The 22,080-nt window shown below is 43.5% G+C and overlaps 2 protein-coding genes across 2 annotated transcripts in view; both read right to left on the bottom strand.

Annotated features, from left to right (window-relative positions):
• The window catches only part of LOC102078118 (CLOCK-interacting pacemaker), a 46,394-nt gene that overhangs the window by 8,168 nt on the left and 16,146 nt on the right, over positions 1-22,080 (bottom strand). The gene's annotated exons all lie outside the window — the stretch shown is intronic.
• On the bottom strand, positions 14,390-21,987 carry LOC109199536 (uncharacterized). Its single transcript, XM_019354887.2, has 2 exons — positions 19,437-21,987; positions 14,390-14,813 (listed from the first exon to the last, which is right to left on the bottom strand). The coding sequence occupies exon 1, from the start codon at positions 20,756-20,758 to the stop codon at positions 20,033-20,035; it is 726 nt and encodes a 241-aa protein (XP_019210432.1). The 5' UTR covers positions 20,759-21,987; the 3' UTR covers positions 14,390-14,813; positions 19,437-20,032.

Genomic DNA, 22,080 nt, shown 5'->3' with positions numbered 1-22,080 from the left:
GTGATCAGTTAGTGGTGACGGTTTTATGTCTGCAGCTACTGTCACGGTTTGCGGGGGCAGACCGTGTGTGGGTGTGTGAGGACCCCGGTACAGACACCGGCGAGGAGACCAAAATTAACTTGAACAAAGGCAAGCCTTTTATTACGGCTGATCATCAGGTCAACAAAACAAGGCAGTAAGCACAGAGGCAAAACTAAACTGGAACCTAAACTGGGAAAACTGAAAACTGAGACTTAACTATGACAACTAGGAAGACAATGACAAGGAGACTGTGACGACTATGAACAGGACTTTGTGCAGGAACATGAAGGAACTATGAACTCATACATGAACAAGCAACATGAACATGACCAGCACAGAGTCCTGAAACCTCACATGACATGAGGGGTGGAACACAGATGACACGACACTGAACACAGGAAGACAGAGGACTAAAATACACACATGAGGTGATCAGGGAAAGTGGAGACACATGAGGAAACAGCTGACTGGAATGAAACATAATGACATCACAGGGGAGAGTAAAACTAAACACATTCTACAAAGAAACATAAGACCTTTCAAAATAAAACCGGAAGCATGACGGGACACAGACGTGACCCGAACTTGACAACATGAACCACGCAGACATAACATAACAGGTAAGACACACTGTCAATAGAAAATTGTATTTTGTTAGGGTATTGTATTTTTTAGTCAGTATAAGCTTTTAATGATATAAGTTTGCTTGTGATAGAATGCTGCATGATGATCATTTCCTTGCTTAGAGCTGGTTGTTCTTTTCATTGTTCAGGACTGATTGTTCTTTATAAAACATGTTCTGGTATTTGTATCTGAGTTTTCTCACAGCGATAGCAAGAAGACAAACAAGCAGTTCTGACCTCGAACACACACACACACACACACACACACACACACACACACACAATCACATACGCACATGCTCACGTCAAATGTATTCATTTTTCTTGTGTATAAATAAAGACAAGTGCAAGAGCAGAGCGCGCATCGCAGGGCCCCCACTCTGGTGTGAGCGTTCTGTGATCGCCCTTGTATACAAGTAAATGCTGCAGCGTCTGTGTGTGTTTCTCCTCTTAGACTCTTAGCTGAAGAAGTGTCTTTAGAATAAATCTCTTGACATTTATTTTGGTCCTTCGAAGCCGGGGCAGAAACATCAGAACTGTTATCTGTGACTCTGTTCCAGGATCCAGCACTGATTCCTGACGCCGTGGGAAGCCAGCACCGAAGTCTGTGCACAGCCCTCTTAGACGAGGCCGAAAGACCTGGGACGCTAAAATTCGGGTCCAGGCCGGTGTTTTTAGTCTGGTCCACGGCGGTGGGATTCAGTCTGGCGATCCGAACCACCAGTGAGACGTCTGAGGGTGAGAAACACTATTTTGATATATAAAACGGCCGCAAAGGTCTAAAGAAACGTGATAAAACAGGTTTAAGTTCGCCAAAAGAACTGTGTTTAGACTGGTTTTAGAAGTAGCCATTAAATACTTCGTCACAAAATAGGTTTAAGTTCGCCAAAAGGAACCGTGTTTAGACTGGTTTTAGAGGTAGCCGAAATTACTTCGTGACAAATTAAAATATGTTTAGGCAAATTAAAACACGTTGAGACAAAGAAATTAAAATAGGTTTAAGTTCGCCAAAAGGAACTGTGTTTAGACTGGTTTTAGAGGTAGCCGTGAAATACTTCGTGACAAATTAGCGCGCAAATGTCTATGTGTGTATGTGTCTAGAAGTAAGTTGCTTTTACAGCACAATACGCTGCTGAACTACTTCTATTTTATTTTGTTGTTTGCTTGAGGCTCACGTACTGGTGACAGAGGAGAACGGTTGAGCTTCGTCTCATAAAACTGATACCACTTCACCTCTAGGGTGAAGTCGAAGGCCGTATCAGTAAACCACTCTGAAGTCAAGCGTGTCAGTGAAGGCCCAGCAAAATCTTTAAAAATGGGGAATAAACAAGCAAAATTAACACCTGATGAGGGATGGTTAGAAAAACAACAAACCGGAGCAGGAATAATCCAAAAGAAGGGGAGAGGAATGGAGAGGACGACAGGCAAAAAAGAGTAAAAGCATTAACAAACAAAGAAGACAGTGACTCAGAACAGGATAGCAGCCCAGGTGAAGAGAATAGTTCAGATCAGGAAGAACATAATAATCCCTCACCAAGTAAAAAATTCAAGATCAAAGTAGAAGTTTAAAAAGGGCTGGAAACAGACCCGACTGAATACATATAGATACAAGAGGAATAAAGTAAAATAAACAAAAGGCTAAATTGATTTAGAACTTAACTGTAATGTATTCAAGTTGATGATAGCAAGGATAACAACCTGTAAACTGGTATTAACAATGACACATAGTTGGGATGAAGACCATGCCCTGAATGAACAGAATGATTCACACAAACACATATTAAATAAATTAGAGAACTGCATAAGGTATATTAAGGTTGTGTCATTGTTCAGCCAAGGAAAGTGTGTGAAAATGTAAATGTCTCCAGCTTGGGAAAGGGTGAAACTGCAGATCACCACCCTTGGTGGATACAAATAAAATATAAATAAATATTGTAATATACTATTGCTGTTATATAAAGAGATAATAGCGTTAATAATGAAATAATATTAATATGAAGAGGCACCTCAGTCAGTTATGATGTGAGGTGGATAATTGCTAAAAGTAGTCTGCACCAAGCTTAAGGTTTGCTCAACTTCAGTACAATGACATATGAGATGAAGAAAATAATTAGTTTAGATATTTTCTTTAAGTGCATAGAAGCACTTGACCTGTTTGAAAACCTGTCATCCTAGATAAGACATTGCTGAAATATAGAGCACACCTATACTAACAACTAATAAGCTAAACCCTGTATATAACAGCTAAAGCTACAAGAGTGAGAAGCTGAATAAAATATGTGGTCACTGTAAGCTGATGAGCAGGTTACACATTTTTTAGAGCAGGAGCTGCAACATGCAGCTGTCTGTGAGCTCAGTTTTTTCCCCCTCATACTTCTGATTTGTTTTTGGCAGCAGCCTTTTTGTTTTGTTTTGTTGAATTGGAAAAAATAAAAAATAAATTTGTGATCACACTAGTGACACATAATGATTAGGCATATGATTTACTAATGCAGGTGAAGTTTATTCTAAAATTCAAGGAGAACGAAGAAGAACAGCATTTTCAGTTGTGTCTTTACTGTTGTTCTCTGTGTAGTGCGTGTAGAGTTTTTTTGCTTTTTGTTTTTGTTTTTTTGACGTGTTGCTTGAGTGAGGAGTACTTTGACTTCTGAAGTAGCTCTCATCATGCGACCTTGATTATGATAAGTTCAGAGCCAGCTGAAAGCTGGGTTGTCTGCTTTGTTTTAGGTGATAAGGCAGAAAAGTTAAAACTTAGTTTCTTGTCTTGGGAAAAAAAAAGAAAAAAAAAAAGAAGGGGTTTTGTGTTTCTCAGCCAAGAACAACTACAATTTCATTTTCTGTTTTTGAGAAAGGAGAATTTAAAATAATAATAACAATAATAATAATAATAATAATAATGATAATAATGATAATAATAATAAAACAAACAAAGAGTGATGTTTTGTTTAAGTGGTGAAGAAAGCTAATACTGCAAAATACCGTCTAGTGCATGATCTGCGAGCAGTAAATGAAATCACTGAAATGATGCCACCAGTAGTAGCAAATCCCCACACTATACTGAATCAAGTCACTCCAAAATAAAACAATGGTTCTCAGTGACAGACTTATCAAATGCTTTCTCAGTGTTTGGCTTCACTTTTGAGGGGCAGAGACAGTTTCTACTTTACGTAGATGACATTTTAGTGACTGGCCACACAGAGGAAGGGTGTAAACAAAATACTATGGCTGTGTTACGTCACCTAGCAGAACAAGGCCACAAAGTGTCTCTGAATAAACTCCAATTATGGAGACCAGAAGTAACATACTTAGGGCACACCCTCTCAGGTGCGGGCAAAAAACTATTAAACAAGAGAAAAGAAGCTATACAAAATGTACCACAGCCACAAACTAAGCAACAGATGATGAGTTATCTCGGGTTATGGAATTACTGCAGGGCGTGGATTCCGGAATTTGCGAAATGGGCGCAACCACTGCAAAACCTAATCTATGGAAAAGATCTTGCTTTAAAAGATAAAATACAGTGGACGCCAGAAGCAGAAAGAGCATTTACTAAACTGAAACTCATGCTCCAAACTAACGTTGTGCTTGCATTACCAGATTATGACAAACCATTCTACTTAAACGTAGACGGAACACAGGGACACATGAAAGCAGTATTGACACAATCATTTGGGGAAAAACAAAGGCCACTAGCTTTCTATTCAAGCAAACTTGATTCAGTGGCCTCAGGAATGCCCACCTGTGTACAAGCATGTGCAGCAGCTGCAGAGGCAGTGCAAAAATCTGCTGACATAGTTTTAGGACACACTCTGACTGTTAGAGTACCACATGCAGTAACTTCTATACTGTTACAAGCACATTTGCCTTTCTTAACACACGCGAGGCAACTCTCCTATGTTGGCATACTGCTTTCACAGTCCCACATCAACATAGTGAGATGTGGACCTTTAAATCCTAGCACATTGTTGCCAACACCTACGGAGGGAAAAGCACATTGCTGCGTGGACAAATTAGAAGAAGAAACAAAACCACGTGCTGACATTTACAGTACACCACAAGAAGGTTTCACCGATATCTTTGTTGACGGTTCAGCATCAAAAAATACACTACGGCGTAACTGTGTAGGATATGCAGTAACCACAAGAGACACTATAGTGGAAGCAAGAGCCTTGCCACACACACATTCAGCTCAGAGTGCAGAGCTAACTGCTGTAATCAGAGCATGCGAATTACATGAAGGACAGGATATTAACATCCACACAGACAGTCAGTATGTATTTGCAGCAGTTCACCACTTTGCAAAAATATGGGATAACAGAGGGATGGTGACCTCCTCTGGAAGCCCAGTTCAGCATGCTGATTTACTGAAACAACTGTTAAAAACAGTACAACTGCCGCGACATTTAGCAATTTGTAAATGTGCAGCACATCAGAAGGGTGACTCTGAAATCACAAAGGGAAACAATTTTGCTGACAAAGCTGCAAAAACAGCAGCTATAGCAACCACAGCCTTGTTAACAACTCATGAAAATCACACCATTCCACTATCTGTGCTGCAGGACGAACAAAAAGCAGCACCACCCAAAGAACAAAAACAATGGCTAAAACACGGAGCAGCACTAGACACTGATGACATAATGAAAGTAGCAGGAAAACCCATTCTTCCCAAATCATTGCACAAAACAGCTGCTCTAGTGAGCCATGGTTTAAGCCATGTTTCCACGGGAGGAATGATCCTTATAATAAACCGACAATTTTACACTATTAATTTTGAAACTTCAGCAAAAGAATATGTGAGAACATGTATGACCTGCCAAAAACACAATAGCCAAGGTAACTTAAGGCCAAAAAGAGGACATTTTCCTACACCACCTCACCCATTTCATACAATTCACATGGACTTCATTGAATTGAATGAGTGTCAGGGCTCAAAATACGCTCTAGTAATTATAGATGTTTTCTCAAAATGGCCAGAAATCTACCCAGTGAAAAAAGCAGATGCAATCTCAGTTGCAAAGTGTCTATGCAACCATTTCATTCCAACATATCAAATCAAATCAAAGTTTATTTATATAGCACATTTCAAAGACCGAAGTACACCAAAGTGCTTTCCATAAGATCATAGTACAGATAAAATCAGAATATAATAAAATTATAAATATGAAAATAAAATAAAATAGTTACATAATCCAATGCAATCCGGATGCAGTTTGCCCTAATTGACCTTAAATGCAATGTCGAACATGTATGTTTTTAAACGTGATTTAAAAGACTGAATAGAATCCGATGCGCGTATATGGAAAGGAAGTGTATTCCATAACCTAGGTGCTGCAACGGCGAAGGCACGATCACCTCTGGTTTTCAAGCGAGACCTGGGTTGCACTAAGAGCAGTTGGTCTGATGATCTTAGTGCTCTTATGGGGCTATACGGGCGGAGAAGATCAGCTAGGTAATCAGGTGCCATATTATTTAAAATTTTGTAAGTAAACAGTAAAACTTTAAAATCAATTCTAAATTTAATGGGAAGCCAGTGTAAGTTTGCCAAGACAGGGGTAATAGAGTCGTACTTTCTTGAGCCAGTCAAGAGGCGAGCTGCGGCATTTTGAACTAGTTGCAGTCGTTGAAGAAGGGAGAGTTGTAGGCCCATATACAGGGAGTTGCAGTAATCTAGCCTTGTAGTAATGAAGGCATGAATAAGTTTCTCCAAATCCTTGTAGGGAATATAAGATTTAGCCTTGGAAATTAGACGTAATTGATGAAAGCTGGATTTAACCACACTAGATACCTGTTTATCTAGTTTAAATGAGCTATCCATAATGACTCCAAGGTTCCTAACGGCATCAGTAAGATGGCTAGCAGCAGGACCAAGTATGTCATTCAGCCGTCCTGAAGAAGTATCTCTGTCAAAGACAATAATTTCTGTCTTCTTCTCATTTAATGTAAGAAAATTTTGTGATAGCCATTCCTTAACATCCCTTAAACAATCAAGCAGAACATGTAGTGGGGAGGACGCAAGTCCTGTCAGATGAAGATAAATTTGAATGTCGTCCGCATAACAATGAAAAGAGACATTATGTTTAGCAAATATTGAACTCAATGGCAACAAATACAAGGAAAACAACACAGGGCCCAACACCGAGCCCTGGGGGACACCACAACGAAGGAGAGCAGGTGTGGAAAAATATTTACCTATCATGACTGAGAATGACCTATTAAAGAAATAGGATTTAAACCATGTAAGGACAGTTCCTTTTAGGCCAACTACTTGTTCAAGCCTTGTCAAAAGAATATCATGGTCAACAGCATCAAATGCTGACGTCAGATCCAGTAAGACTAAGATTGCGGGACACCCCATGTCAGTAATTAGGAGCAGGTCATTAAAAACCCTTAATAATGCAGTTTCAGTACTATGACGCTGTCTAAATCCAGACTGAAATTTTTCATATAGACCATTTCTCTCTAAATAAGTCTGAAGTTGTTGAAGCACTATTTTCTCTAGGATTTTTGACAAAAAAGGAAGTTTAGAAATCGGTCTGTAATTCGCTAGCGTATTATGATCAAGGCTAGCTTTCTTTATAACTGGTTGCACGACTGCGTGTTTAAAGGCAGTCGGAACACAGCCAGATGACAGTGATAAGTTCATTAAAAGTAGGATACAGGGCCCGATAGTATCGAACGCCTCCTTAATTATGCGCGAAGGAATGGTGTCAAGCAAAGAGTTAGAATTTTTCTGGGTATTAATTAATTCTTTTAACGTCGTGAGTGATGCCAGTTCAAACTGATGGAAGGCAGCTGAACATACTGAGATTGGGGCATGATTTACAATCAGGGGGTGTGAAGCCCTTAGCAGTGAAATTTTATCTACAAAATAGTTCAAGAATTTCTCACAAAGGGCCGGGGAGGCATCCATCAAGACGTCAGGGCAGGGATTAACCACTGAGTTGAAGATTTTAAATAGAACTCGAGGGTTATGACTGTTAGTTGCAATAATGTTTGACAAGAAAGACGTTTTAGCCATTTTAGCGGCCTTCTGATATTTGGACCGGCTCATGTACAGGATGTCTAAAGACACCTGGAGTTGATCTTTCTTCCATTTCCTCTCGGCTCGGCGACAATCACGTCTGAGGGCAATGGTAGATTCATTTAACCAGGGTTGGCGCGAGATTTTACGGCGTTTGGTCTTTACTGGGGCTACAGTGTCCAAGATGGAGGAGCATGTAGAGGTAATACAGTTAACTAAACCATCAACCGAGAGGGAAGCGTTACTAAAGTCATCATAGCAAACAGTGTTAGTAAAAGCCTCGGAAAAGAGGGCAACAGACTCCGAATTAATCAGGCGTGTTAGGCACTGTGGGCCCTCAAAGATCAGATCCAGGTTACATGACTGGACGTTAAACATAACTGGGAAATGGTCCGAAATCCCAGCATCTTTAATGTCAGTGATGGAAATATCCAGGCCGTACGACAGAACCAAATCCAGCATATGCCCTTTAGTGTGAGTTGATTGTTTAACCCACTGAGTAATATTAAATGAGTCAATGAGGGATAAAAAATCCTTGGCGAGGTGGTCAGCCTCACAACATAAATGAATATTAAAATCACCACAAATAAGAACACGATCATTAAGCATGAGGATAGATCCTAGAAGGTCAGCGAATTCACTGATAAAATCCTTAATACATTTTGGAGGGCGGTACACTACCACACAGAGAATCAGAGAAGAACCAAGCAGCTCCAGAAGTTGTACCTCGAAGCTGGAATATGAGGCAGAGGGCAATAGGCGCACTCTGAGTTTAGTTCGAAAAACCGAGGCTACTCCTCCACCCCTGCCCACAGTCCTAGGAGTGTTAAAGAAGGCGCAGTCTAGAGGGAGAAGTTCCGAAAAGGGAGAGGACTCACCGGGGCGGATCCAGGTCTCCGTTAAAAACAAAACGTCCAGCCTTGAGGCTAGGAAAAAGTCATTAACAATAAAGGACTTGTTCGCCAGTGACCTAGTATTCAGTAGTGCCATCCGAAGAACGTTGATTGTGTCACTCCTAGATGCACGTCCCAGCTGGCGGAGATTGGTGTAATCCACTCCTCTTCCAGTATCCCGCTTCAAACTCCAACCGAGTGGAAACTCTGCTGGTTGTACCATTGGGGCTAGCTGGCCGGCATAGTGAATCCATCGGAAGCGACACTGTCTGAGGGTATACTGAGAAAGCCAAGAAGCTTCTGAAATGGAGCGGCAATTAACCACTCCAAGTGCTTTTAAATGGGCTTTGATTCGAACGCGAACACCACTCCGTCTGTCCCGCTTTCTATGCCGTTTTTTGTGTGATGGAAAGAACGGCAAATAGTACGTACAGGCGGAGGAGTCCGTTCGAGTATGGGAAAAGTATCCTAAGTTCCGGTGTGAGTCCAATTTTTGGTGGTAAAAAGGTCGAAGATTTAAAAGAGTTTGTCGGTCGTAGGTAATTAATGCAGTAGTGTCCGGAGAGCATAGTAAAATTAGGAGAGCAAGGAGTAAGCAGTACTCAAAAAGCGGAGTCCACAGACGGCTGGCCGTACACAATGGCGCCATCTTCTATTCTATGTTTACGTATGGTATTCACATATGGTATTCCTACTCTGATAAGATCAGATAATGGAACCCATTTTGTAAATGACGTGATCAGCAAAGTATCTGAAGCACTAGGTTTCAGGTTAAAACACCATTGTGCCTACCATCCACAGAGTGCGGGATTAGTGGAGAGAACAAATGGCACTATAAAACAAAGGCTCAGGAAAACAATGGAAGAAACTGGCAGGCTGTGGCCAGAATGTGTAGGCCTAGTCAAAATGTGGATGAGAATAACACAAGGAAATAACAAACTGTCCCCATTTGAAATCATACATGGGCGACCTTTTCCATTGCCAGTTATTAGCGAGCCACTAGATAAGTCAATCCGTGAAACCACTCTGGCAGATTGGATGACTCAATTGTTGACAAACAGAGAAGTTGTTTTGAACAATAAATTGCCTTCTGAATCTTCTCCAGTATCTTGCAGGTTGAAGCCAGGTGATTGGGTCCTGATTCGAGTTCTCCATAGAAAGAATTGGAGCTCGCCCAGCTGGGAAGGTCCCTACCAAGTGCTCATCACCACACCAACCGCCTGTAAGATAGCAGAAAGACCATCTTGGATTCACCAAAGCCACTGCAAGAAAGTGAGTGACAGCCTAGACTCATAGACTCCAGCACCCCTACCTTCTGGTGATCTACCTGGTGAAGAGAGGGCTGATTGGGTATATCTCGCCCTCTACTTCTCGCCAGTAGTCCACTCACCCGAGGATCTAGGTGTGTTTGGCTGTCATGAAGACACTCGCCATCCTAGCAGCTGTCCTCCTGCTCCTAGCAGGACTCCTCGCGCTTTTCTAGGACAATAAAGAAGACAAACAACACCACCTGCAGACAAGATGGACACATGACAACTCACATCTTCGTGACATGACACAAGACCACATTCACCCATGGATGAATAACGCATGGTATCGCTACGTGCATGACAGAACCAAGGGAGAGCCTAACAACACTGCGTGTTACGTCTGCTCCCACATGCCAAGCACCTCAACGCATCCCACCTTTTATGGAGACTACATGAACAAAACACAAGCCAAATGTGCCGCCAGCTTTTCGGGCGTTGGCTATCAGCATAATAAAATCACCATCAACGAGACAAGCTCATCTACCATCTACTCGCTTAACTTCCTTAGTATCTTTCAGGGACCACCCCAACACGAGATAATCACCATTGAAGACACTGGACTTGACAAAGGAACGTGTGACCAACTTTTCTGGATCAACTTCAACGTGACAAACCGGAACACATCCATTCACTTCCCAGTGTTCTTGGACCAAACCCCAGGGAAGAACCACTCCATGTGCTACCAGCAATACAACAGTAACAGACCGCTTGGAAACACCACTAACTGTAAGCAGACCGCTGGAAGTGGAGAATTTGCCCCTGTGAACATGACCGGCCCCTCAAATGGCACTTACTGGGTGCCAGGAATGGCCTGGCTATGTGGGCAACGTGCTTATTTCATACTACCCCCAGGCTGGACCGGAGTTTGTGCCCCCATCTTCATATCAGACCACACCTTCAGGATAACCGCTGTAAACACCACCCCAACCACACGACGGAAAGGAAGATCAACATCTCCAGGTATCCAACCACACGACCCCGTGTACGGCAGTGATGTGCCCGAGGAATTCAAACTATGGACCAATGGACAGAAGGTCCTCCACTCACTGTTTCCGTGGGTTGGAACCGGAAAAAACATGTTAAGGATTGAAACTCTGGACTACCGCTTTGGACTCTTCTTGAACGCTTCATGCAAGATCAACGAACAGCAGAATCAGGAAATCAATGCATTACGGATCGCAGTGATGCAACATCAAGTAGCTTTGGACATGATACTGGCAGAGAAAGGGGGACTTTGCGTCCTCTTCAACAACACCTGCTGCACTTACATACCAGACAATGTACACTCATCAAACATGACTGATGCCCTGAATGCCTTGAGACAGATCCAGCAGGCCCAAAATCAGGACTATGTGAGTAATACAAGTGACTGGTTTTCTTGGCTTTACACTGGCTCCTGGCTACAGGTGCTAATGAGATTACTCATCGGAGTTGGAGTATTTTTACTTTTATTTTGTGTTTTTGTAACATGTATCCTGCCATGTCTAAAACTCATGATTAACCGCATAATCGTTTCCACTGTAGCTGCATACATAGCCGTGACAAATGATGATGATGATGATGACCCCGACCTGTTGGAATGTGAAGACTTTGTGTGATTAATGATGATGTGACAGAAAATGTGCAACAAGATGTTACATACTGATATCTCACTTAAAGGTTATACTGACAACAGGAGGGAATGTCAATAGAAAATTGTATTTTGTTAAGGTATTGTATTTTTTAGTCAGTATAAGCTTTTAATGATATAAGTTTGCTTGTGATAGAATGCTGCATGATGATCATTTCCTTGCTTAGAGCTGGTTGTTCTTTTCATTGTTCAGGACTGATTGTTCTTTATAAAACATGTTCTGATATTTGTATCTGAGTCTTCTCACAGCGATAGCAAGAAGACAAACAAGCAGTTCTGACCTCGAACACACACACACACACACACACACACACACACACACTCACACACACACAATCACATACGCACATGCTCACGTCAAATGTATTCATTTTTCTTGTGTATAAATAAAGACAAGTGCAAGAGCAGAGCGCGCATCGCAGGGCCCCCACTCTGGTGTGAGCGTTCTGTGATCGCCCTTGTATACAAGTAAATGCTGCAGCGTCTGTGTGTGTTTCTCCTCTTAGACTCTTAGCTGAAGAAGTGTCTTTAGAATAAATCTCTTGACACACACTCAACAAGAAGGGGAACTTTAACACAAGAGAAGATGACACAAGGAAATGAACAAAGAACTATAACTAGGCAACGTAGGAGCTAAAGAAGACTAAATGAACCAAAACATAAACAATGAATATCAAACTACAATGAAATACAAAAACACTGGGTCAAACAACCCAGGACCGTGACAGCTACATCTTTAGAGATGAGCCAATAGTTAATTCGTCACTGGTTTGATAGTGATTTGTACACTATGTGTATTTTTTTGTGTCGGTTAAATCAAATCTGTTCATAAACAATTTCTAAAAGGCCATCTGTCAAAACAACTCTTTTAGTACAACAATAAAGTCCCCACCAAAAACAATGTGAGAAATGGGAAATTAAGTTAGTTTAATCAGTGAAGCACCTGTTCCTCTTGCCTGTCAATATAACCATTATTTTCAGATTGGGAACTGAAACTGTAAACATTTACAATAAGAAAAGTCAGATTTGCAATTTCAAGCATTAATAGAATATAATGACCATCTTTGTCACATTCAGAGTGGATTTTAATTTTCCATTAAAATGATTTTCAAGAATGCAAACATCTGCTGAGAGTTCTGTTCCGTGACACATCCATAACTCAGTCTCACTGCGTCCTCTAGAGGATTGTATCTTGTGCAGTGGAATGGGAGTCCTGTATAAAACAGAAGTCAGTACGGTATTGCTTACGGTACAGGAAACAGGCTTTATATTTTACATGGTTTCTAAGACCTCTCGCATTTTGGTAAATAACAGCCAAAGACTTACAAGAAAATAAAATAAGAGAAAGAACTGTCAAAAAGACAGGTCATGGTCCTAAGACACTGGCAAACCCACCCACCAAACCACCAAACCCTGTTATAAATAACTTGATGGATACAGCTCAGCGCAGTACAGGAGATTTATATCTCTGAAATGCTTCAAAACTAAAGAAAAGTTCATAAGGTAAGATTCAACCCCCCCCCCAAAAACCCCAGAGATTAATAGCTCTTGAGATCGAATGCCTCATTAAAAAACATTATGAGTGAGTAAACAGGGACATATCTAGTAAGATGCATCTAGCTTCATGTGCATTTAAAAGCGCTAACAACAGTTCACAAAATTAAAGACTCTCTCAGAAATACAAAAAAGTGCCACTGCATGCAGTACCCTATTAGGTAAGTTACTGTAGTTTTGGTCCTCTGCCAGCTTCAAGTTGTGGTCTTTCAGGAAGGATGAGGTTTTTGCAGAGCACCAAACAGCATCACTTAGCTTGGCACATTTGAATAACTTCTTTCCTCTTTTTCTTTTTTCTCTAAGCCGTAAAGCTTGAGATTCCAGCGGTGTGTGTAGCTTTCCAGACAAGAGAGATGTTTTTTATGTGTATCGTCAAAGCGGTTGACTCTCTCCTTCATGGTTTTAATGTCAGCACAGATAAACCCAAAAGACTGTTTGATTTCTTCAGTGCTGTGGATTTTCTTCAATAGCATCTTTTACCTCCACAATCACCGTAGAGTTGTTTCTGACTATCTTAGGGCATCTGACCTGTTGTTGATTACAACCACTAGCACTTTATATAGCCTCTGTAGAAATTATCCACATATCTCACTTATCTTAACTGCACTACTGTATAGTTCTGTGTAAATAATCATTCTGTACATACGATAATTTTTAATCCTACAACTGTTCATAACTTGCATAGTTCACATTTCTGTATAACTGTATATCTCATATTTCTGTATAGTTTTTTATTTCATATTCTGTATAGTTTTTCATATTTATATCCTGTTCATAGCCTGTACATAGCTTGCACTCACTACAGCCTGTACATACTTATAGTTATAGCATATTCATAACATACTTCATACCGTGTACATTATAACATACCCATTTCTGTAATATACTTACATATCTATATTATTGTTAATATATATTGTAATATATCTATATCATGGCTAAAGCACTTCTGGATGGATGCAAACTGCATTTCATTGCCCTGTACCTCTGACATGTGCAATGACAATAAAGTTGAATTCTATTCTATTCTATTCTATTCGATTAGTGTGGAAAGTGGGTTTCCTTCTTGTTTTGTTTTTTTTTTTTTTAACTTTTGCAGATTTTTCATTGGTATGTTAAATATCTGAGGCTTAGAGACCATATCATTGCTAGTCTGCATTTCTGCACCCAACAGTAATTTTAAGATTAGCTAGTAAATAACATTTGTCCAGTGTCTGTACAAGGAAGTCAACACATAATTGGTGATGATGCATGTTACGACCCGGCTCGAAATGACCGTAACAAGAGCGGGGTGTCCCGCGACTTCCCACGCCCAAACACACACAGCCACAGCGTCGGACTTTTAACAATAATTTATTCACAACAGTGGCACTCACGGTAGTGGGAGTGTATATTTTCGGGGTGAGCTAAGGCCAACACAACAAACAAAACTCAACCTAGGCTTCGGTTCCCTTCTGACCTGTTCAAGAAAAAGAAAACAAAGAAATGACACAGTCTGACCTCCCTGGTCTAAAAACACAGGAGAAAAGAAGGCTTCCCAAAATAATCGGCAGCTCACCCCTACTTGCTCCGCACTTCACACACATTTTAACTAAGGAGCTATGGCTACGGCTGCTCCGTCTGGACCTGGGGCAAGTGCACGGGAAGTCTGCCACACCCCCCCGCTTCGCAGCTCTTCAGTCGCCCTTTTATAGTTCACGTCCACAGCAGGAACCAGTTACATCAGGCCGTTCCTTAGGGCCACCAATCACAGCCGAGCCCCTGCACAGGTGAATTTGCATACACACATTAAGAAACAAATAAACCACCAACACACACACGTAACAATGCATTAGATTCTTGCAAATAACCTAATGTAATTAAGTGTGAACACAAAATAGATTCTGAAAGGCACGTGCAGGCAACCACACATGTCATATATCCACCAGATGATTAGATGGACATCTCCAGAAATCAATATTAGGGGTGACAAAAATACTTCAGAATTGAGTCGTAACTCAAAAAGCCTTATAGACAGCCAATGTACAACTGAGTGTAGATATAAAGCTTATCCTACAAGTCCTACAATATTAGGAAAGTCATAAATAATCAGTAAAATACAATGGAAACATGAAAACAATCACAGCTTTGAAATCTGTTACCATTTTCTATCACAATGCTTTTGCCCTAATAAAAATCTCATAATCACTAAGTCTTTGAGAAACACAGACACACACACTGTGATGAAGACATTAAAACTCTGAAATAGTCATTAAGACTGAAATAGTCATTTAATTGACATCAAAATTCTCACAACATGTCTGTAAAACCCATTCAATTTACACATGCAAAGAAATCAAACGATAGATGTCCATAAACTATGTGTAATAATGAGAAACGACAAAGGGAAAAAGTATTAAACACATGAAGAAAGGGAGATGTAAAAACTCACGGAAAGTCGTGACACCAGTTGGAATCTATCAGTAATTAAAAAGCAATCCTCCCACTTAGTGCAAATCAATATCAGCTGGTTTAGTCCCAAATGATGGCCTATAAAAAGGTGTCTCATTACCAGGGTGTTACACAACATACATCTCATGATGGGTAAAATCAGTGACCATCTCTCAAAACCGTTGCAACCTTATTGAATGCATTGGTTACAGAAGAATTTCTAAATTACTGAAAGTTCCAGTGAGCCCTGTTGGGGCCCTAATCCAGAAAAGGAAAAAACATTATTTCAACATAAACCATCCACAACCAGGTGCTCCCTGCAAGATCTCAGACAGAAGAGTAAAAAGAATTATCAGAAGAGTTGTACAAGATGTGGTGATGGCCAAATGAAGCCTCATAAAGCCTTGAAGCAATTGGTCCAATTGGTTAAAAAAACCAAAAACGTTAAATTCTGAATTTCTTTATGTGAATTGACATGATTGAGGTTGTGAATAGTGGGGTGATGGTAACTTTATTCATGTTTTATTAAGAAAATGCCTTTTTCCTACTGTGCTTGACTAAACTGGTTTCTCTTTTTGGTAATAACCTCTCCGGTTTTAGAGAAAACTCTTTTACATGATACTGAGGATGCGGGGGAACACAGTGAGCCTGTATAGGTTTGGATATATACACCTCTGCCTAGATGATACCAATCAATGAGGCATGTTGTTGGACCCCAATTGTTTGCACACAACAAACACTTCACCTTAGGAAAAAAACCCAAAACCCAACAACTTGGGAGTATTATAGTAGTAACACATTTAATAATTTACAGGAATATTATGGGTAATAGCCTACTTTATTGGGAGAAATCAGCAGCAGAATCCATGAAAACAAGCTCTTCTCTACCACAGCAATATTGGCAAAACTCCAACACAAACGCTAACATATAAATTTTGTGGTGATCCAATTATATGTTCATGAACCACACAAACACTTTAACCACTTTCTGACGTTTCCCACGTGTGGAGAGCTTCAGAAAGACCTGGAATCAGCAGGTACATCTATTTTAAAGAAAATAATAAGTAACTGTGAAATGAATGGAACCCACATAGCCTCAGGAGACAGTTTTTGTTTATTTGCACAATACGTTTTCCTTTTTCCTGACTTCGTGAGGTCAGCTTTTCAGCTGCTTCTCCACTCCACACTCAGCTCCTTTCTTGAGCCACCGTGTCACTGAAAAAGGGACAGTCTGATTACTGAGTGGCAGCAGCTGCCCTACCAGCCACTCTGGCACTGCCCCTCGAGCCCACTGCACCACCCCTCCACTGCAGCGGAGTCAGAGACCACAACCCCGCCACACACCCCCACCGCCCAATTGAGTCCAGAGCCACATCCGGCCAAACAATCACCCTATCGGGTGAGATTGTACAAGGGGCTGGTCAGGTCCATGAACCCAGGCACGAACCGGTGATAGTAATGGGCCAGTCCCATGAACAGCCTCATCTCCTTTTTGGTGTTGGGGCGTGGGCCGGATGCAATAACTGTTGTGGACGTACCTGCCCGCCCCCTAAGAGGTACCCCAGATACTGTACCTCCCTCTGTCCAACTGCACACTTCTTTGGGTTGGCCGTGTGCCCCGCCTGCCTCAGGGACTCCAGGACCACGGCCACCTGCTGCACATGCTCCGCTCAGGTGTTATTGTGGATGATAATATCATCCAAGTAGGCGTGCTTTCCAGAACCCGTTCCATGAGGTGCTGGAAAGTGGCTGGGGCTCCGAACAGAACTGTGACAAACTGATACAAACCGTACAGAGTGGAGAAAGCTGTTTTTTCCTTGTACTCTGCAGACAAGGGAATCTGCCAGTAGCCCTTGGTTAAATCCAGTGTGATAAAAAAGTGAGCAGTGCCTAACTGGTCCAGGAGCTCCTCGACCCGGGGCATGTGATAAGCATCAAACAGTGACACTTTGTTCACCTTGCGATAGTCAACACAGAACCGTGTAGACCCATCTTTCTTCACTACAACAACTATGGGGCTACACCAAGCGCTGTGCGACTCTTCTATTACCCCCCATTTTCAGCATCTCAGCCAATTCCCTCTGAACTATTTTTCTTTTATGTTCAGGCAGTGTGTAGGGTCGTGAACGCACCGTCACGCCAGGCTTCATTTCAAAATGGTGCTCAGTGAGCAAAGTACGGCCAGGCAGGGTGGGAGAACACATTTGCAAAACGCTATTGCAATGCAGTAACATCCACTTTCTGGACATCTCTTTCCATAACCAGGCTCACCAGAGAAGCAGTCTCAGCCTCTCTCCATGCTTTAAGCAGGTTGAGGTGATATATTTGTGTGGCTCCTCCCCTGTCTGACCATACCACCTCATAGCCTCATCGCCCACCCGCCATGTGACCACAAAGGGCCCTTGCTACTTGGTGAGTAATTTTGAGCTGGAAGAAGGGAGTAATATAAGCACTTTATCTCCCAGTGAAAACTGCCTGAGTCTAGCCCCTGTGTTGTACAGGCGTTGCTGACAAATTCTGTCATGATAACCTCCCCAACGTGTGCAGCTTTTTTCTCAGGTCCAGGACATACTGAATCTCATTTTTTTTGCTGGGGTTGGACCTTCCTCCCAGTTTTCTTTAATTAGTCAATAAAATTGGGCCATTATTCGTTCCAGAGTCTTGTCATATCCCATTTGCCCTGCCATGGGGTTATAATGAGCCGCCTGGAAAATCATTTCCCGGAGGCTTTTAGGCTCGAACAACTGTTGGTGCAACAACAACTGTGTTCTTTCTCTGTGAGAGTGTCACGACTCACTCGATAAAGCGACTACCACGTGACCATCAATTTCTATCGCTTGTCAAAGGCTGACCGTAGGATGTCATCACGAGACTGCTCCAGTGGGAAATCTCCTGTGGGGCAAATTGCCGGAGCTGGCGGGCGGAACCTCACGCAAAGGCCCCGCCATCTCCTTCCCCCCAGAGTCAGCGTCGGACAACTCTGCGTCACCGCTGAGCGCCACGCAGACATTACATACATTACAGGTCATGATCACATCCCCACAATACTGTTCTCTCTTGGTTTCAGAGAAAATTTTAAAAAAGCTGCTAGAATGCCCCAGCCAATGACCTGAGCTAAATCTAACAGAAAATCTATGGAAAGAACTAAGCTCAGAGTTAATAGAAGGGGCCCATGTAACCTTCAGGATTTGAAGACTTTTTGTGTCAAAGAATGGGCCAAAATTATAACTGAGCAAAGCATGCAACTAGTTTCTCCATACAGGAGGCGTCGTGAAGCTGTCATCAATACAACCTTTTGTACAAACTATTAAATTTCAGTAAACGTGTTCAATACTTTTTCTCTGTGTCATGTCTCTTTATTATACATAATTTATGGATTTCTCTGATTTCATTTATTTGAATTTGTGGATTGGACGGGTTGTTACTGACATCTGGTGAGATTTTCATGTCAGAAGCACCTTTAGAAATATATTTACTTAGAAAATTGGTGATGTGTACTTATTTTACCTAGTGTATGCTGAATAATACCTATTTTACCCATCTAGATGGGTAAATAATACCACTGTTTGGCAAGTGAAGAACAAGAAATTGCTCATCATTAAAGCAAAAGTAAGCACTACATAGCTGGCTTAAACCAGAGCCCTGGAATAAATCATTTTACCAAGTATTTTTCAGTGTTCACATGTTAGTGCCATACTCCATATTCTTCTAGCAGCTATAAATAAACTTTTATTAGAGCATCTGATAGCCCAGCAACTACCTGGCATCAAAGCTGTTCAAAGGAGGGCCGCAGTACTGTTTTTGCCCACGAGGTAGGCGTGTCCCAGTAGCACTGACATCATGTGAAAATTGGATAAAAGGCTAGAATTTAGCTCTGTCAGTTATAACAGCTTATGCGGCAAACAAGCACAGCTCCATCAATACTCGTTTATCTATTGCTGATGCAGTACTCACTTTTGTCTCTTCTGTTTAGACACCAGCAGCTGCTGAGAGAATCATGGCGAGAGAACTAGGTTGTGAGAGAAGAAAGAAGAGAGACACTTGTGGCAATTGCTTGCCTGTCCTTTAGATAGATTCTTTTCAACATATATTTTTTTCATTAAAACATCTTTTAACCTTACCTCTGTGCTCTGTACTTGTGTCCAGGTGTCCACAAGAGTTTAACATCTATGGAGCTGTGTTTTAGAGTTAACCTACATGTTTTTTGCTACATTAGTTTTACTGTTTTTGTTGTGTATTCACCAAACTGTTTTAAATCAACATATCAAATATAGATATTTGCAAATATCTATATTGTGGTGAGCTCAGTCACGGAGGAGACAAAGGTTTCTTTGGGAGCACCCGTTTATTTGCAACCGGCCCAGAACACTTCCGCTACCTCCCTCCTCAGCGCGGCAACAACACATAAAAATAACAAAAAAAGGCGCTCTCTCACCGGAAAACAGTCGCCGAGAGAGCGCGTCACTCATCACCATGACAACAGTAAACAGAACTATAATAACAAAACCCCAAAACAGCCCTGACCCGCTACATAGCCCCCACCTAAGGGGTCAGTCGTCCCCGTCAGCCCCATTACCCCACACAAAGTCCTGTAAGTGTCCGGATGCCTTCTTCTGGCGCACCGGATCAGAAAAGTCACTCGGATCAGAACCTGGGGTGTCACCAGCATCCCCTGCCCCGGCGTCTGCCGGAGCGAGCGGTCGATACGGTGAAAGCCTGTCCCGGTGCAACACCACCATGCGCCCCGGGCCCGGCATGCGGATACGGTACACCACTTCCGTTAGCCACTCCACGACCTCCGCCGGCCCTTGCCAGTGACTGCACAGTTTGGGGGACACTCCTCTCTTGCGAACCGAGCTGTAGACCCAAACCTTGTCGCCAGGCACAAAAGCCTCCCTCCGACACTTGGTGTCGTAGGCTCTTTTCTGCCGTACTCCGGCGCTGGCCTGGGCCTGGCGGGTGTAGTCGTGAACCACCTGCAGCTGCTCCCTCAGCCTCCTGTAGTAGTCCATCTCTGGCCCACCGTCAATCTCCGGCTCAGGGGGGGACCCAAACACCAGATCCACAGGCGTCCGGAGCTCCCGCCCAAACATCAAAGCGGCAGGCGTGCACTGGCTGGACTCCTGAACCGCAGTCCGATACGACCAAAGGACCAGGGGCAGATGTCGGTCCCAATCCCGCTGGTGGCGGCTGGTGAGAATGGCGAGCTGGGTAGCCAGTGTGGACCAGCCCCGTCTGCCTGCAGTCTTTGTCACTGGCGGCAAAGATGTCCACATTCTCGTCCAGGAGGCACCTCAACCGCTGGCGCTGGTCAACGTTGAGACCTACGCTGCTGCGCTGCCACAGGTCACCAACAGCCTCGGTTGTCTCGGTCGAGAGAGATTTGTCGGGCTGAGAGGCCGGGGCTGAGGTGAGTAGAGATGACCCGGAGCCACCGGTACCCGAAATCTGCTGAGCGGCAGCTGCCCGACGCCTGTCTCGTCTGGCTCTGGTCCCCTCCGCTCCCTGCTTTTGACCGCACTGGAGGGCAAGAGTCTCTGTGCCAAGAGTGATAGCCCACTTTGCGGTGGCGACGCAGGCCCCCCAGCGGGTCAGCAGATCAAGGCCGATGATGCACTGGTCTTGAATGTCATCAAGCCAGAAGTCGTGCACCAGCTCCAGATCCTTCACTCGGATCCGCAATGGTTTCTTCCCCCGCATATCAGCCCTCTCACCCGTCACCGTCATCAGCTGGGTGTCGGTGGGCGACCAACCCTTCACCAATGGCCCGGACGTTCCAGGGAGCACGCCAGGTCGTATCAGGGAAATGGTGGACCCCGTGTCCACCAGGGCCTGGCATGGCTGGTCCTCAACACAGCAGCTCAGGTAGAGTCCCTTGAGGTGCCCAATTCGGCCCACCACCGTGCATCGTCCTTGGAGGGGGGCAGGAAGCTGGAGCGGTGGTCCCCTCGCTACACCGCTCCCTCCCCGTTTCCCTGGGGCTGCGTAGTCCTGGTCTTCGGGGCAGGTGCTGGGCAGTCACGCGCCACGTGGCCAGGCTCATCGCACCGGTAGCAGCGGTCGGTCGGTCGACGGAGACGCCTCCGGGGCACCGAGGGTTGCAGCTGGCATATCTCGGCGACCTCCCCCTCCCCGTCGCAGTCTGCGACTCTGATTTGGGGACAGTTTGGGGGGGCACCTGCTGGTTAGGTTGCGAGGTGAACACCAGCTCGGCTCTCTCAGCCTCAAGGAGCGCCTCACGGAGAGTTTGAGGCATGGCCAGGCGGACGTGTTGACGTAGTCGCTCGCAGACTACGTCCTCGCAGAAAAGCATGCAGGCTAAGCTCCTCACAGGCTGCTGCTGGGAACTCCGGGTAGCCACGACGAGCATGCAGCAATACGTCCGCTGCAAAGGTGCCCAGGCTCTCCCCTGGCCGACGGCTCCGGTTGGTCAGCTGCTTTCTGCTCTGATCAGTGGAGTGCCGCTGCCCGAATCGCCTCTCGAGTGCTATGGTGAGGGTCTGGAGCTCATGCTGCTCTGACGGGGCTAGGTCAAGGAGTACCTGCAGTGCATCTCCTTCCAATGCTAGCGCTAAGTGTGTAGCAGCCTCTTCGTCGC

Source organism: Oreochromis niloticus, linkage group LG10 (genome assembly GCF_001858045.2).
Source record: "Oreochromis niloticus isolate F11D_XX linkage group LG10, O_niloticus_UMD_NMBU, whole genome shotgun sequence".
NCBI lineage: Eukaryota > Metazoa > Chordata > Actinopteri > Cichliformes > Cichlidae > Oreochromis > Oreochromis niloticus.
Note: the sequence above shows the minus strand (reverse complement) of the source record. Positions and strands in the feature narration are given on the sequence as shown.

Coding starts and splice junctions, on each gene's coding strand:
- LOC109199536 (XM_019354887.2), bottom strand. CDS start 20,758: ATGTGGACATCTTTGCCGCCAGTGACAAAGACTGCAGGCAGACGGGGC.